Below are 13,063 nucleotides of genomic sequence, written 5' to 3' on the forward strand. Positions count from 1 at the left end.
TCTGACCAATGCTATGAAAAAAAGTCAAAAAATTGTTATTTAACATGAAAATTGACACAGGGCAGAGGATAACGACCAAGATAACCGGTTTCACAGGCTTTACGCTATTACTTTTACTACCTACTTAATATTCAGCGGTATATGTACTGCAATATGCATGTACCTAGTGTACTGTGTACCAACTAGGTACACCACCTAACTTATCATGTACTTATATTTACTAGCAGACTCAGCAGAATCAAACATCAGAAGTGGGATGAAAACCATTGTCTTTGGATTCGAACTTCAAACCCACAAAACTACATTTTTTCTGAGATTTTTTCATCACTTAATCCTTGGAATTTAGCTCAAATCGTACGAATTTGTTTATTAAAAGGTAGGGTTATCAAAACCAAAAGTTTCCGCCCAGTTGTAGTAAGTTTCTACTACCTACAAATATTTGCATGCCTATTAGCGGGTTTTGCAAATAAAATATAGTTTTCATTTTCAGCTAAAAGTATATTGTTAGTACCAGCAAGGTAGATTAGGAAGACAAAAGAATTTTAAAATAACCCTCCTTTGGCCTTCGCCGCAGTCGGGCAAAAAATAAATAAAAAAAGAAGTCACTCTTATGGCTTCGCCTATATTAAAAATACTAAAACACCCCTTCACTGTACATATTTAAAGAATTTCCATCAATTGTACCGATCTTTTGTTTTATAGTTTTTTCATCCCAACTTTATAGGTAATTGTCCATTAACTTCATTGTCATAATGCTCAATTTGTATTCAGTTACTTAGTAACCAAGAATTTATGAAGCTAGGTGCGACAATTACGTAAAGGACAACTCTTGCGAAATGTCTACGGTTAAGGTCACAAAAATGTAACATTGACTTGACGAGGTGCACACAGATGCACGCTGTACCTGTATACGCGGTACGTAGACACGCGCACACAGCGGCAAAGCGCCGCTTGTGACGAAACGCCAGTGACGTCACGTCGGCACGCGAACACACCCACACGCGCACGTGCCCGCTCTGCCCACGTGACGTTTACAATCTAGGGCTGCCAGTTGCTACGCGTATCTTATTTCTTATGCAATTTACGCTATGCAAAATATAAAAAATAAAATTCGCGTGGTTGAACATAAAAAAACAACGTATGAGCCAGAGCATGACTTATGCAATGTGTGTACTATAGTTATTAGATTGAATACATAGAATTTTTACTGAAACATTTTCATTTTTTTTAATGTTAAGTAAATACAATAAAAATTTAACGATAAATTAATTAAACAAATAGCGGTTTTTGTTTCTCAATCTCATCCCATCTGATCTTGCACAAACGAGAATAAGTTCAGTACCTGGCGTTGTTCCTAAAACATAAATGTAATGTTTCTTTTCTTTCATTATAGTATGGATTTTATTTTAAGAGTGCAAAAATCTACTAAAATTGTTCAGCAGTGAACTTGAATGAATCTTTTTTGTTTGGGCACTATATGGATTTAACGTAACGTCATTCTTCAACTATACTTCCATATTGATATTATGAATGAAAAGTGTGACTGTCTGTCTGTCTGTCTGCTCATTTTCACGACCCAACCGCTGAACCAATTTTTATGTAATTCGGTACAGATTTGGCATACATCCCGGGGAAGGACATACGCTACTTTTTATCCCGGATAATCAAAGAGTTCTTACGGGATTTTAAAACTCCACGCGGGCTTCCTCCAGTTCTTAAGTTTCTTGTAACTAACAATTTTATATTACTTAACAAAAAAATAGGTGACAGCCCTAGCCCTGCACTCACACCTCCAAACCGTCCCCATCCGCTCGACGGCATTCCACGCACACCAGCGCAGATGTAAACAATGTGACGTAAAGAGAATATGACTCACACAGACGCGCGATGCACACAATGATTAATGTAAACAAACCGGTTTGAATCGAGTCACCCACACAGAAATGTCTTGAGCTCGAAAGTGGGCCATCTGATGGAAATTAGCTAATAATAATATTACGATACGATACTGTTTATGTTATGATACCTAGTATCTACCTATATTGCGATGAAAAGATGAGGGGTAATAGATTGGCATGGTATGGGCATGTAAAGCGGGGGAAAGAAAGTCAATAATCATGTCATGAACTATGATTCTAGGTCAACGGAAAGTAATGTTTTGATTCCCTTGTCAGACAGACAGACAACGAAGTGATCCTAAGGGTTTCTTTTGAGGTACGGAACCCTAATAACGACCATGTTCTTTCATTGTCACTGACAGAAGGCATTGAAATTAACTTGAATAATTCAAATTAAACTTTTAAACAAGGCCAAAGCTACCAATATATCCACAACAAAGAACTATTAAAGCCGACACAGATAAAAAATTAAAAAAAATCACACAATACAGTCAGGCACAAAAGTTATGACTTGGGGCTGGATGTGAAACAAGTAGGTAGGTACAGTCGTAAATAAAAACGAATAGCGCACAGGCTCATACTGTTATTACTCATGTAGATTTATGGTGTTTTTTTCCCAAAAATTACCGGTTTCGTTTGGTTTATGGTGCGGAGAATTTCATGCGCATTAAAAAAGCTAGCATTTAGATTATACATAATTAATTTTTTCATCTAAGTACTCAATATATCAATTTGCTTATTGCGATGAATTGGGCATTCTTTATAAAGTCCGGGATATAATATGGTCAGGTTAGCTTTTGCCCGCGACTATACCTACGTCCTCGTGGCCAATTAGGTAAATATTTAATAAGGGTTCCGTTTTTTGCCATTTGGCTACGGAACCCTAAAAACTATGTGTAGTCCAGATCACTTCTTTTATTTAATATATTTTGACCCTCTACCTGCAGGTGAAATTCCCTTTTCCCCTTTTCGTTTAGAATTTCCCTCGAATTTCCCAAAATCATTAACCAGTAATTCCTTCATTTTCAAACGAAGCCTAAATGCCTACCAGGGTTGGAAAAAACGATTATTGTCATTTTCTTTTAAACATTTTTTTTAAACATTTTTTTAACCCTGCTAAATACCAACTTTCATAGATAAATAACTTCAAACCTGACAAACTTTCGTACAAACAACCCCTTATTTTATTCCGTTATGGATTGAATTTTCAAAAATTCTTTCAGTGGATGCCTACGTCCTAATAGGTATTTTATTTTCCGGGACAAAAGTAGCTTATGTCCGTCGTTCCTGAGATGTAAGAGCTAAACTCTGTACCTACAAAATTGATTGAACAGTTTGCCAAAAAAAGCTAGCAGAACACACTTTTGCATATTAGTATGGATTTAGATGTCCCAAAGTAATTTACCCAATGTTGAAAATGTCAAATTTTTGGGTATTACCCTTATTAGATTAGTTATTAAACATAGGATTTATTTATTTTGTTGCAACATCTTTAGAAAGTTCGAGGCACACTATATTATAATCACAAATTTAAATAAAGTCGCTTTCACGCCTATATTTGGCCCGATCGGCATAATTCACACTTATAATTCTACCGGTTTTTGTGAAATCGAGTTTGGCAAAATTATTAAGTCCTATGTAGATACCGTTAAAGGGCCCTCAGGCGTCATTTTGAGGTTATATAATAAGTACATAGTATTTCCATAATAGAGAGCCTCAATAGCTCAAGTGTTAAGGAGCGGACTGACTTCCGAAAGGTCGGCGGTTCAAATCCAACCCGTTGCACTATTGTCGTACCTGCTCCTAGCACAAACTTTACGATTACTTAGAGGGGAAAGGGGAATATTAGTCATGCATAACATGGCTAATATTCTTTAAAAAAAATGTGAAAAGAAAACTGCAAATGCTATAATTTTGAAGGGGGGACTTTTGGATAACTGAAAGTTATCAAAAGTCAGTTGAGTCATAACTTAAAGTTATGACTCAACTTCGCTTTCTTGAAATTCGGTTGAAGTTGGGTTGAATGAAAACAAAATAAGAATCGGCGATACGCAAATGTGTCCTGACGGCTGACGGTTATGCAATATAGGTATTTGCCTGATAACGTTAGTCCAAATCCAGTAAAAACCGATGGTAATCCAATATTTACCGGATCCATTATTAAAACCCACCGCACGGTGCACCCGCATCCAATTATGTGTCGCGTTAAAAATTCACCCACTCCTAGTTTAGGGGGGATTAAAAATTCACTACGCGCTGTGCATATTATGATAGTGACTATAATATTACATAGCGTTGCTGCCCATGCTAATTCCACTATGTGGAAAATCACAAGTTTTCCGGCAGACTCTTTTAAACTTATTTTTTAGGGTATATAGGATCACTTTGTTGTCTGTCTGTCAAAAAACCTATAGGGTACTTCCCGTTGACCTAAAATCATGAAATTTGACAGGTAGGTAGGTCTCATAGCACAAGTACAGGAGTAAATCTGAAAACCGCGAATTTGTGGTTACATCATTAAAAAAAATTAAAATGTGTTTCAATTTTCAAAGTAAGATAACTATACCAAGTGGGGTAGTATGAAAGGGCTTTACCTGTACATTCTAAAACAGATTTTTATGTATAATAGTTTTCGATTTATCGTGCAAAATGTTGGAAAAATATCCGAGTAACTCTCTTTATATAAATAACTAACAGGCGGGTCACCTGATGCTAAGTGATTTCTGCCGCCCATGAACATTTCCAATTGCAGTAGGTACCATCAACCATAGGAACCTCGTTGCTGGCTTTTCAGGAATTATCGATCCGCCCCTTAAATAACCCCATGTTGAATTCCAGTGGGAACAACGCAGAAAGAAGTTTTTCCACTGCATTACGGTGTCTCTACTTTACAGACAACAGACAAGAAATATTACATGTGTTGGTAGTATCATTTATCATCATTTATTCATTCTTAGTTCTTAAACTATTTCAATGCACAAATAGTTATCCTAAATATTATTTTAATATTTTGCTATGTACCAAGTATTTGTTAGTAGATGTGCCTTATAAACAGTAGTACATACTAGATCAGTAGTACATAATAGTAGATACATACTTCTAGATATTTACTATAGAATAAGCGTACCAAACATAAAACAGAACACCTATGCAAGTAATAATGGTACGTCTCGACCATACATACAAACTACAGCTGTAAAAGCAATTCTAATCAAACCATTATCGTCGATTGGATCTCGTCGATCCGCATCAACTGTGAACCATCACGATTTGATATACTCCACCCTCACTCCCAGCAATTTCCACCCTTAATCCCTACACCATAGAGTTTATAATTAAATCCCATCATAATGCTACATACTGTATCCCTACTTTAATCTATTTCCAACCCTATGTACTATTAATAGAGTCTATATTAGAGTTAGTAATGTAGTATGTATGATCAGCTGCATTGAACGTGCCCATGCCGATAACGAATTGAAAATGAGGAATCTTTTACAAGGCGATCACGATACGATGCCGATACGATAGAATGTCGTACACACAGATTTCTAAATGAGGTAATAGAAGTGGTACCTGCTCTCGTTAATACATACTGCTAAAATTCAGCAACAAGGTATTTTGGAGTTTCTGATTTGTAGCAATTCGACATACTCGACCTAAAAACAATCCTAAAGAACACATAACATCGCCGCGATAAACTCACGCTCTTTTACCCCTTCCGTACCTATTCTGATTTACATAAAACCTCGTAATAAAATTCTGTGATAGTGACTCTAGCAACATCTACAGACTTCATCAGACTTTTAGAAACAGCCAACAAGAAACTCAGCAGTTAGTCTTTAAAAAACATGACAATTTTAATTGATTTCAGCAACTCTCTTCCACTCATACGGCAGAGTAAGTAGGTATACGATAATAGCTATATAGTTTACTATCGTGTCGTCACATATAAACGACGATGACTAAAGTCGCACATTATAAAAAACAACGTTATAAAATCGCCGCAGAGTCGCAGCTGTACCAGCGCGGCCATGTTTTATTCTTTTTGAGTTTTTTCTCATCAAAAAACTACTTTTTCTTGAGTACCAATGCGTTTCCATCTTTACCAAGTTCAATGAGCACTAAATTGAGTTACGATCGTGATTTCCTGCGACTGACTGACTCACTTTATTCCGACGAAACGGCGATTGCAAAGGAGTTAAGTCAGTCGTGAGGAAATTCTTTACAAATTGGTTCCAATTTGAGAGTCTGTTTTTTTTTTAATTTAATGCACTACAATAGACCGTTGTGCGATCGATTTTTAAATGGAACTAGCCGAACAGCATTTCTGCCGTCAAAGCGCACCCAATTTTGGAGACCCCCAATTTTGTCATGTAACATCCGTTAGGTTAATTTTTTCGTATAAAATGTAGCCTATGTCACCGGACCTTTACGACGAATCGATTGAGACCTCATTCATCAAAATCGGCCTAGTAGTTTAGGCGCTACGGTGAAACACACAGAATCTGGACACAAACATACACACATACATACGTACATACATGAATAATAATAAGACATAGACATCCGCTAAGAAAGTATTTTTATAAATTCAATCCCTAATGGGGGTTCAAATTGGTGTAGTCCACATGGATGAAGTCGCGGGCATATCTAAGATATAGTAATAAATATACCTACCTAGATTTCCTCCCATCGCCAAGTTTAGAATTCAATAACAGGATATAAACACGATTAGCCGTAGTTTTTAGCGTGGCTCGTAAAAACTATACTATCGGCGGCCATTTTGTAAATTGGTCGCGATTTTAATTGCGTATTTACAAAATATTCAGTTAAAACCCCGTTGAAGGTAAAGTTTGGTTAGGTATTATGCTAAAGTTCTCCATGGTGGCCAATAAAACACATTTGACTTCAAAATAATGTTTATAAAGCACGTAGTTATCAGCTTAGCTTGTTACCATTCAGGTTTTTTCTGTGGTTTAAACTGTAAATCCTCCAATACCTTTTAAATAGGTAAACTAAGTAGGTAAGAATACAGCTAGGCTGGGCAGCATTGGAAAATTACGTCAAGTCTTCAATTCGTCGATACCCCAAAGCCTAAAGAGACAAAAAGGAAAAATCTACGACTTGCCTTGAAAGCCATGAACAGCGCCATCTATTAGGCTTTTGAAGAACATCCCTGAAAATTAATAATTGAAAGGGAAGAGCCAATTTTATCGGAGGCTAATGGATGTGTTCCTTTGTTCCAGGGTTCCACCTCAGCGGAGTGGTGCGCGCGCCCGCAGCCATCCCACCTTGCTCTGAACCAGAGAGGTTATACAGGGTCACAGTCTCCTTTGACAGGTATGGCCCCTAGTACTCATCATCATCATTTATTTTTTTAAATTATATAGACTAGCGCTTGGCTGCAATCAGACCTGCTAGCAAGTGATGATGCAGCCTAAGATGGAGCACGCTTGCCTAGAAGTTGCCTATTCACTCTTGACTTGAAGGTACCCATATTATAGGTGGAAGAGAAGACTGATGCCGGAAGGGTGTGCCATATCCTAGCGCTGCGGATAAGAAAAGAGTAAGCAAATCGCTTCGTACGTGTTCGAGGAATTTCGACTACGTTCATTTCCTCTCAGAATGAAGAATTCAGGCCATAGTTCACACTTGTCAAGTGCGGATTGGCAGACTTCACACACCTTTGAGAATATTATGGAGAATTTTCAGGCACTTAGGTCTCCTCGCGATGTATTACTTCCTGCCTTGTACTGAACCAGACAACCTTGAACCTTCTCTGGTCAGGGTCACAGTCTCCTTTGACAGGTAGGTATAACGCCTGGTATTCATCATCATCATTGCGACAGGTTGAGATGGTAATCGGGGTGGGGACGCCCCGCACACCCGACCCGCACGTCAGTCGTGTTATCCCACATTGGTTTTTTGTAATGTATGTTTTGCTGGCAACCCTCTGACATGGTTATCGTAGACTTTGTATAGCTTAACACGGTTTTATTTTTATTTTTAACCTTATTCTGTTCAGATTGTCATGAAACAGGTTTTTCCCCACACTGGGTTAGCGCGGGGACTATGCGGGTAAGCGAGGCGTCCCCATCCCGACTGCCATCTCGACCTGTCGCGTACTATACTTGGTATGGGTTACCTCTCAGCATAAAAAGGATTTAGATTTTAGAGCATCACTTATTTTCTTTATTCCATTACAAGTTAGTCGCATAGTGTTTTCAAAATTAATAGCACCATAAAAACAACCCTACACCCAACTTTCTAGGATCAAATAACAAAGCAAAGAAACCCGAATCCTGGTTTCTATTGTTGGCACAGGATGGAGTGTCAAAAGACACGCTTTGAGATATGGTACCTGAGTAAACTTTTGTCGCGGTACCAATAAAAATTATTGTGGTCGATTTTCTTGTAACAATCTTTTAACTAAACACGATTGCTATAGATAGATAGATAGATGGATAGATGGAGGCATGGTTGGGTGGATGGATGGATGGGGTGGGTGCATGGATGGATGGGACGGGTGGATGGACGGATGGGGTGGGTGGATGGATGGATAGATAGAGAGATAGATAAATAAAAAGCAGAATGTCTTCAAATTAAAATTATAGTGAAAATACAAAGTTGCAACATTTTGACGACCTTTCTGGTGCAGTGATGTATGCTGCAGGCTTACGAGTAAAGTAGAAAGTACCAGTTCGATAAGTCAACTAAGAAATGTCTATTTATATATTCAGATATGGTCTAGTTGGACTGGTCGCCGCTAATTAGTATACCTACCTACTCGTAAGGCCAACAAACCAAAATTCCAATACTACTCCGCTTAGAAACCGATTAGAGGTCGATATGGGTTTAAATTACTGCCATACTTATTCCTGCAATCGACTTATTTAGCTGTTCTGAAAACAAGTTATTGCATAACGATTTCCAGTGCTAAAATCTAGGGCTTTTTTTCCAGATGCAAAATAACAGGGGTGACATGCAGCTGCGAGGCGCGGGACATATTCTGGTGCCAGCACGTGGTGGCGCTCGCCCTCTACCGCATCAGGAACGCAGACTCCGTGCGCCTGCGCGTGCCTATATCAGGTGATGCAAAATAACAGGGGTGACATGCAGCTGCGAGGCGCGGGACATATTCTGGTGCCAGCACGTGGTGGCGCTCGCCCTCTACCGCATCAGGAACGCAGACTCCGTGCGCCTGCGCGTGCCTATATCAGGTGATGCAAAATAACAGGGGTGACATGCAGCTGCGAGGCGCGGGACATATTCTGGTGCCAGCACGTGGTGGCGCTCGCCCTCTACCGCATCAGGAACGCAGACTCCGTGCGCCTGCGCGTGCCTATATCAGGTGATGCAAAATAACAGGGGTGACATGCAGTTACTTTGCAGAAGTCCATGATATACAAGTAACTAAACGCTTAATTTGCTATAATCCGCTGAAACAGACAAATCTGTTTGGTGCAACATGCAGCATGCGACTTGCACCGTCCGTCCTCCCACTACTAAACATGCAGGAAAAGCCAGCCACCAAGCAAGCAATAAGCACCATCAGGTAGCAAGCACCACACAAATCCACAAACCACACCCAAAACATACTCGACGCACATTTCGCTCTGACACCGGAGCATCTTCGGGAAATGCAGACCTTACAATGCACAATGTCATTGTGACCTTACAATGTCTACATTTTCTGAGGATGCTCCGGTGTCGGAGCGAAACCATGCGTCGAGTGTACAGAATTTGCGTTCTGAGGGGTGTTATAAGTTTGACATGTGTATCTGTGTCTGTGGCATCGTAGCTCGTAAACTAATGAACCGATTTTAATTTAGTTTTTTTTTTGTTTGAAAGGTGGCTCGATCGAGAGTGTTCTTAGCTATAACCCAAGAAAATCGGTTCAGCCGTTTGAAAGTTATCAGCTCTTTTCTAGTTACTGTAACCTTCAATTGTGGGGGGTGTTAAAAATTTTTTAATTTACACTTGTTTATTTTCGTGTTCCAGAAACTCTGCTCCAGATGGACAGGCAGCAGCTCCAGAAGTTCGTCCAGTACCTAATAGCGGAACACCACACAGAGGTGCTGCCGACCGCGCAGAGGTTAGCTGACGAGGTGCTGCAGGCGAGGTCGGCTATCAACAGGATATGCGGAGCCCCCGACCCCACGGCCGGGCCTCCGCCCGATGCGCACCATGCTTGGCACTTGGATGAGCAGCAGGTATACATTCTCCCAGCGCTAAACTGATATTACGTCCGTCCGTCCGTCCGTCCGTCCGTTAAGAAAACCTATAGGGTACTTCCCGTTGACCTAGAATTATGAAATTTGGCAGGTAGGTAGGTCTTATAGCACAAGTAAAGAAATAAATCTGAAAACCGTGAATTTGTGACTACATCACAGAAAAAATTAAAATGTTAAAATGTTAACTATACCAAGTGGGGTATTATATGAAAGGGCTTTACCTGTACATTCTAAAACAGATTTTTATTTATTTTCATGTATAATAGTTTTTGATTTATCGTGCAAAATGTCGGAAAAATACCTGAGTACGGAACCCTCGGTGTGCGAGTCTGACTCGCACTTGGCCGGTTTTTTTCTTGATGCGACTTAAAGTCCGATCATAGGAGGGTGAAGGTGGTATCCATTTAAACAATTAAAACTTTCTTGACGTCATCACGGACGTGAAACCACAGCATGGCCTTGGGGGCATATAGATTAATCTCAGTCCAATGATCCCAGTTAGGACAATAATCACCACGGTGATTAGGGACATGTTTTTCGAATGACGCTTTCGGCTTTACCATGCCATGTTCAGAGACAAAAGGTCTCTGAACATGGCATTTGAGTTTTGATGGTTATTGCCCTCTAGACAACTTACCTTTTCCGTTATATTTTTGTTCTAGGTATTGATTAATAACTACCTAACTATGTTTCTAAATATGTATATTTTTTCTTTCCAGGTCTGCGAACAAGTGCGAGCGTATTTATTACAGGGAACTTATTATAATGCAAACAAGCAACTAAATTCTTTATTTTCTAAGGTAACTAACTAAAACACTATTTTTTTTTTTGCAATTTAAGTACCCCTTATTCAGTCGAATACTAACGTTTTCTTAGTTCAGGGTCGATCACTCATCTGAAAGACCTGAGTGTGCCAGTTTTTGAAAGACCATTAACTTACCGTTAATAAATTTCTACACAGCATTCTTTTGGAATGTTAAATCGTAGGATACCTATAGTCTATATACCTGCCATAAACAAACCTGAGTCATCTAAAAATCACATCATTCATCATCGCCGTCATCGTCATCTTTGAATTTCTAAGCATGACGGACATGATTTTTAGACGTGCCAACGGGACCCTAGGTATTACCATAGTTCTCTCCTATCCGTCGGTCGGTCCGTCCGTCCGTCTGTCTGTCAGTGGGCTGTATCTCGTGAACCGTAATAGGTAGAACTATCCCGGAAAAGTAAGAGTTCCCACGGGATTTTTAAAAACCTAAAGCCACCTCGAAGTCGCTGTTATCGCAGCTTCAGAGAATGTTGGAGACCATTAAAAACTATACTTTGAGATCACAACTGTTTTATTCAATTATATTTATAGAGTTACAAAATTACCACAAGACACCATGACAAGCAATTATGCAGAGTCGCAAAACGTCATAGTCTCACAGAAAAACATAGACTAATAATAATTACACAGACTAGAGAAATCTTTTGAATTAATAAAATTGCCATCAACACCAGCATCGTCTGGTCTTCTATAATTCATTGTTTCATAGATTTTTTATCTTTTCAGGTTCGAGAAATGCTACGCGCACAAGACTCAAATGGTCCAAGAATGTTAATGTTAATGACTGAACAGTTCCTATCAGACCCTCGGTTGCTCCTATGGAGGAACCAGAACACTCCAATGACGGAGAAGTGCCGGCAACTGTGGGAACAACTTGGGGCCTTGTGGGTCAGTATAGTGCTGGACCCTGGCAGTAACAAGCATCATAGGATGCAGTGGAGACATCTGTTGGACAAGTGGTCTGCAGTTGAAGTCTGTCCCACTGAAGATCCGGATTATAGGTCATTTCCATTGGTAAGTTATCTTTATGAAGACCACTTAATATAATCATTTTATATATTATATAGTACATTTTGAGACTCTCACTCACTCACACGCAAGAGTGAAGTATTTTATGCAATTATTACTAACCAAATCATCAATGTCTGTCAGTTGATGGGTGAGGTCACGCCTAAACATAATATTTTATTGTTGTCCCTTTCAGTACGCACGGGAGCGAGAGAGAAATGAGAGGGACCGCGACAGAGATCACAGAGACAGGGATAGAGATAGACATCGGGACAGGGAAGAAAGGGATCGGGAGAGGGTGCGGGAAAGAGAGGAGAGAGACCGGTAAGATCCCTATTTAAGTAAAACTTCGGAAGAAAGAGTGCTTGCTTGGTGTCCTTGAATAACTCATTTTTTTGGAAAAATGACTCCATTTTATTGTAATAAATTATGGGCCATGGGTTCAAGAAAGCATGCTGGATAATTTCGGACTGTCTATATTGTGAAGCCTTGCCAACCACAGTATATAGCATTTTTAAAAGTTATATTTAAGTCAATAAATAATAATTGTTCCAAAAATTACATGTACCTTCGAGCCGCTTTTGCATAATATATAATTTTGTCTATTGTTTGAAAGAGACAATATTTTATTAATTTACATTATTATATCTCCAGTGAAAGACATAGAGAAAGACAGAGAAGAGAAATGCATTCCCATTCAGAGAGTTCCGATGAAGACTCTAGACCTAATAAGTAAGTTATTTTCTTATAATAATCTATACTAATAAAGAAAAAGGGACAATTTTGTGAGTTTGTGGATTGTGGAGGCTAATCGCCAGAACCACGCACATATTAAAAATTGTTTTAAAAATTCATTGATGTCAGAGGAATCTAGTGGGTATATTACTCCAGATGGACTATAGGCTTCATATTATCCTAATCCTAATATTAATATTATAAATGGGAAAGTGTGGATGTTTGGATGTTTGTTACTCAATCACGCAAAAACTACGGGACGGATTTGCCTGAATTTTGGAATGGAGATAGATTATGCCCTGGATTAGCACATAGGCTACTTTTTATCCCGGAAAATCACAGAGTTCCCACGC

General features: G+C 39.1%; 1 protein-coding gene across 1 annotated transcript in view; it reads left to right on the top strand.

Annotated features, from left to right (window-relative positions):
* The window catches only part of LOC123875769 (zinc finger SWIM domain-containing protein 4-like), an 86,870-nt gene that overhangs the window by 57,064 nt on the left and 16,743 nt on the right, over window positions 1-13,063 (top strand). Inside the window, exons 2-8 of the mRNA XM_045921812.1 lie at window positions 7,148-7,241; window positions 8,863-8,990; window positions 9,903-10,114; window positions 10,855-10,935; window positions 11,694-11,981; window positions 12,172-12,299; window positions 12,630-12,707. Of these exons, the coding sequence (XP_045777768.1) occupies window positions 7,148-7,241; window positions 8,863-8,990; window positions 9,903-10,114; window positions 10,855-10,935; window positions 11,694-11,981; window positions 12,172-12,299; window positions 12,630-12,707 (1,009 nt within the window). The remainder of the gene's footprint in view (window positions 1-7,147; window positions 7,242-8,862; window positions 8,991-9,902; window positions 10,115-10,854; window positions 10,936-11,693; window positions 11,982-12,171; window positions 12,300-12,629; window positions 12,708-13,063) is intronic.

Source organism: Maniola jurtina, chromosome 20 (genome assembly GCF_905333055.1).
Source record: "Maniola jurtina chromosome 20, ilManJurt1.1, whole genome shotgun sequence".
Taxonomy (NCBI): Eukaryota; Metazoa; Arthropoda; class Insecta; order Lepidoptera; family Nymphalidae; genus Maniola; species Maniola jurtina.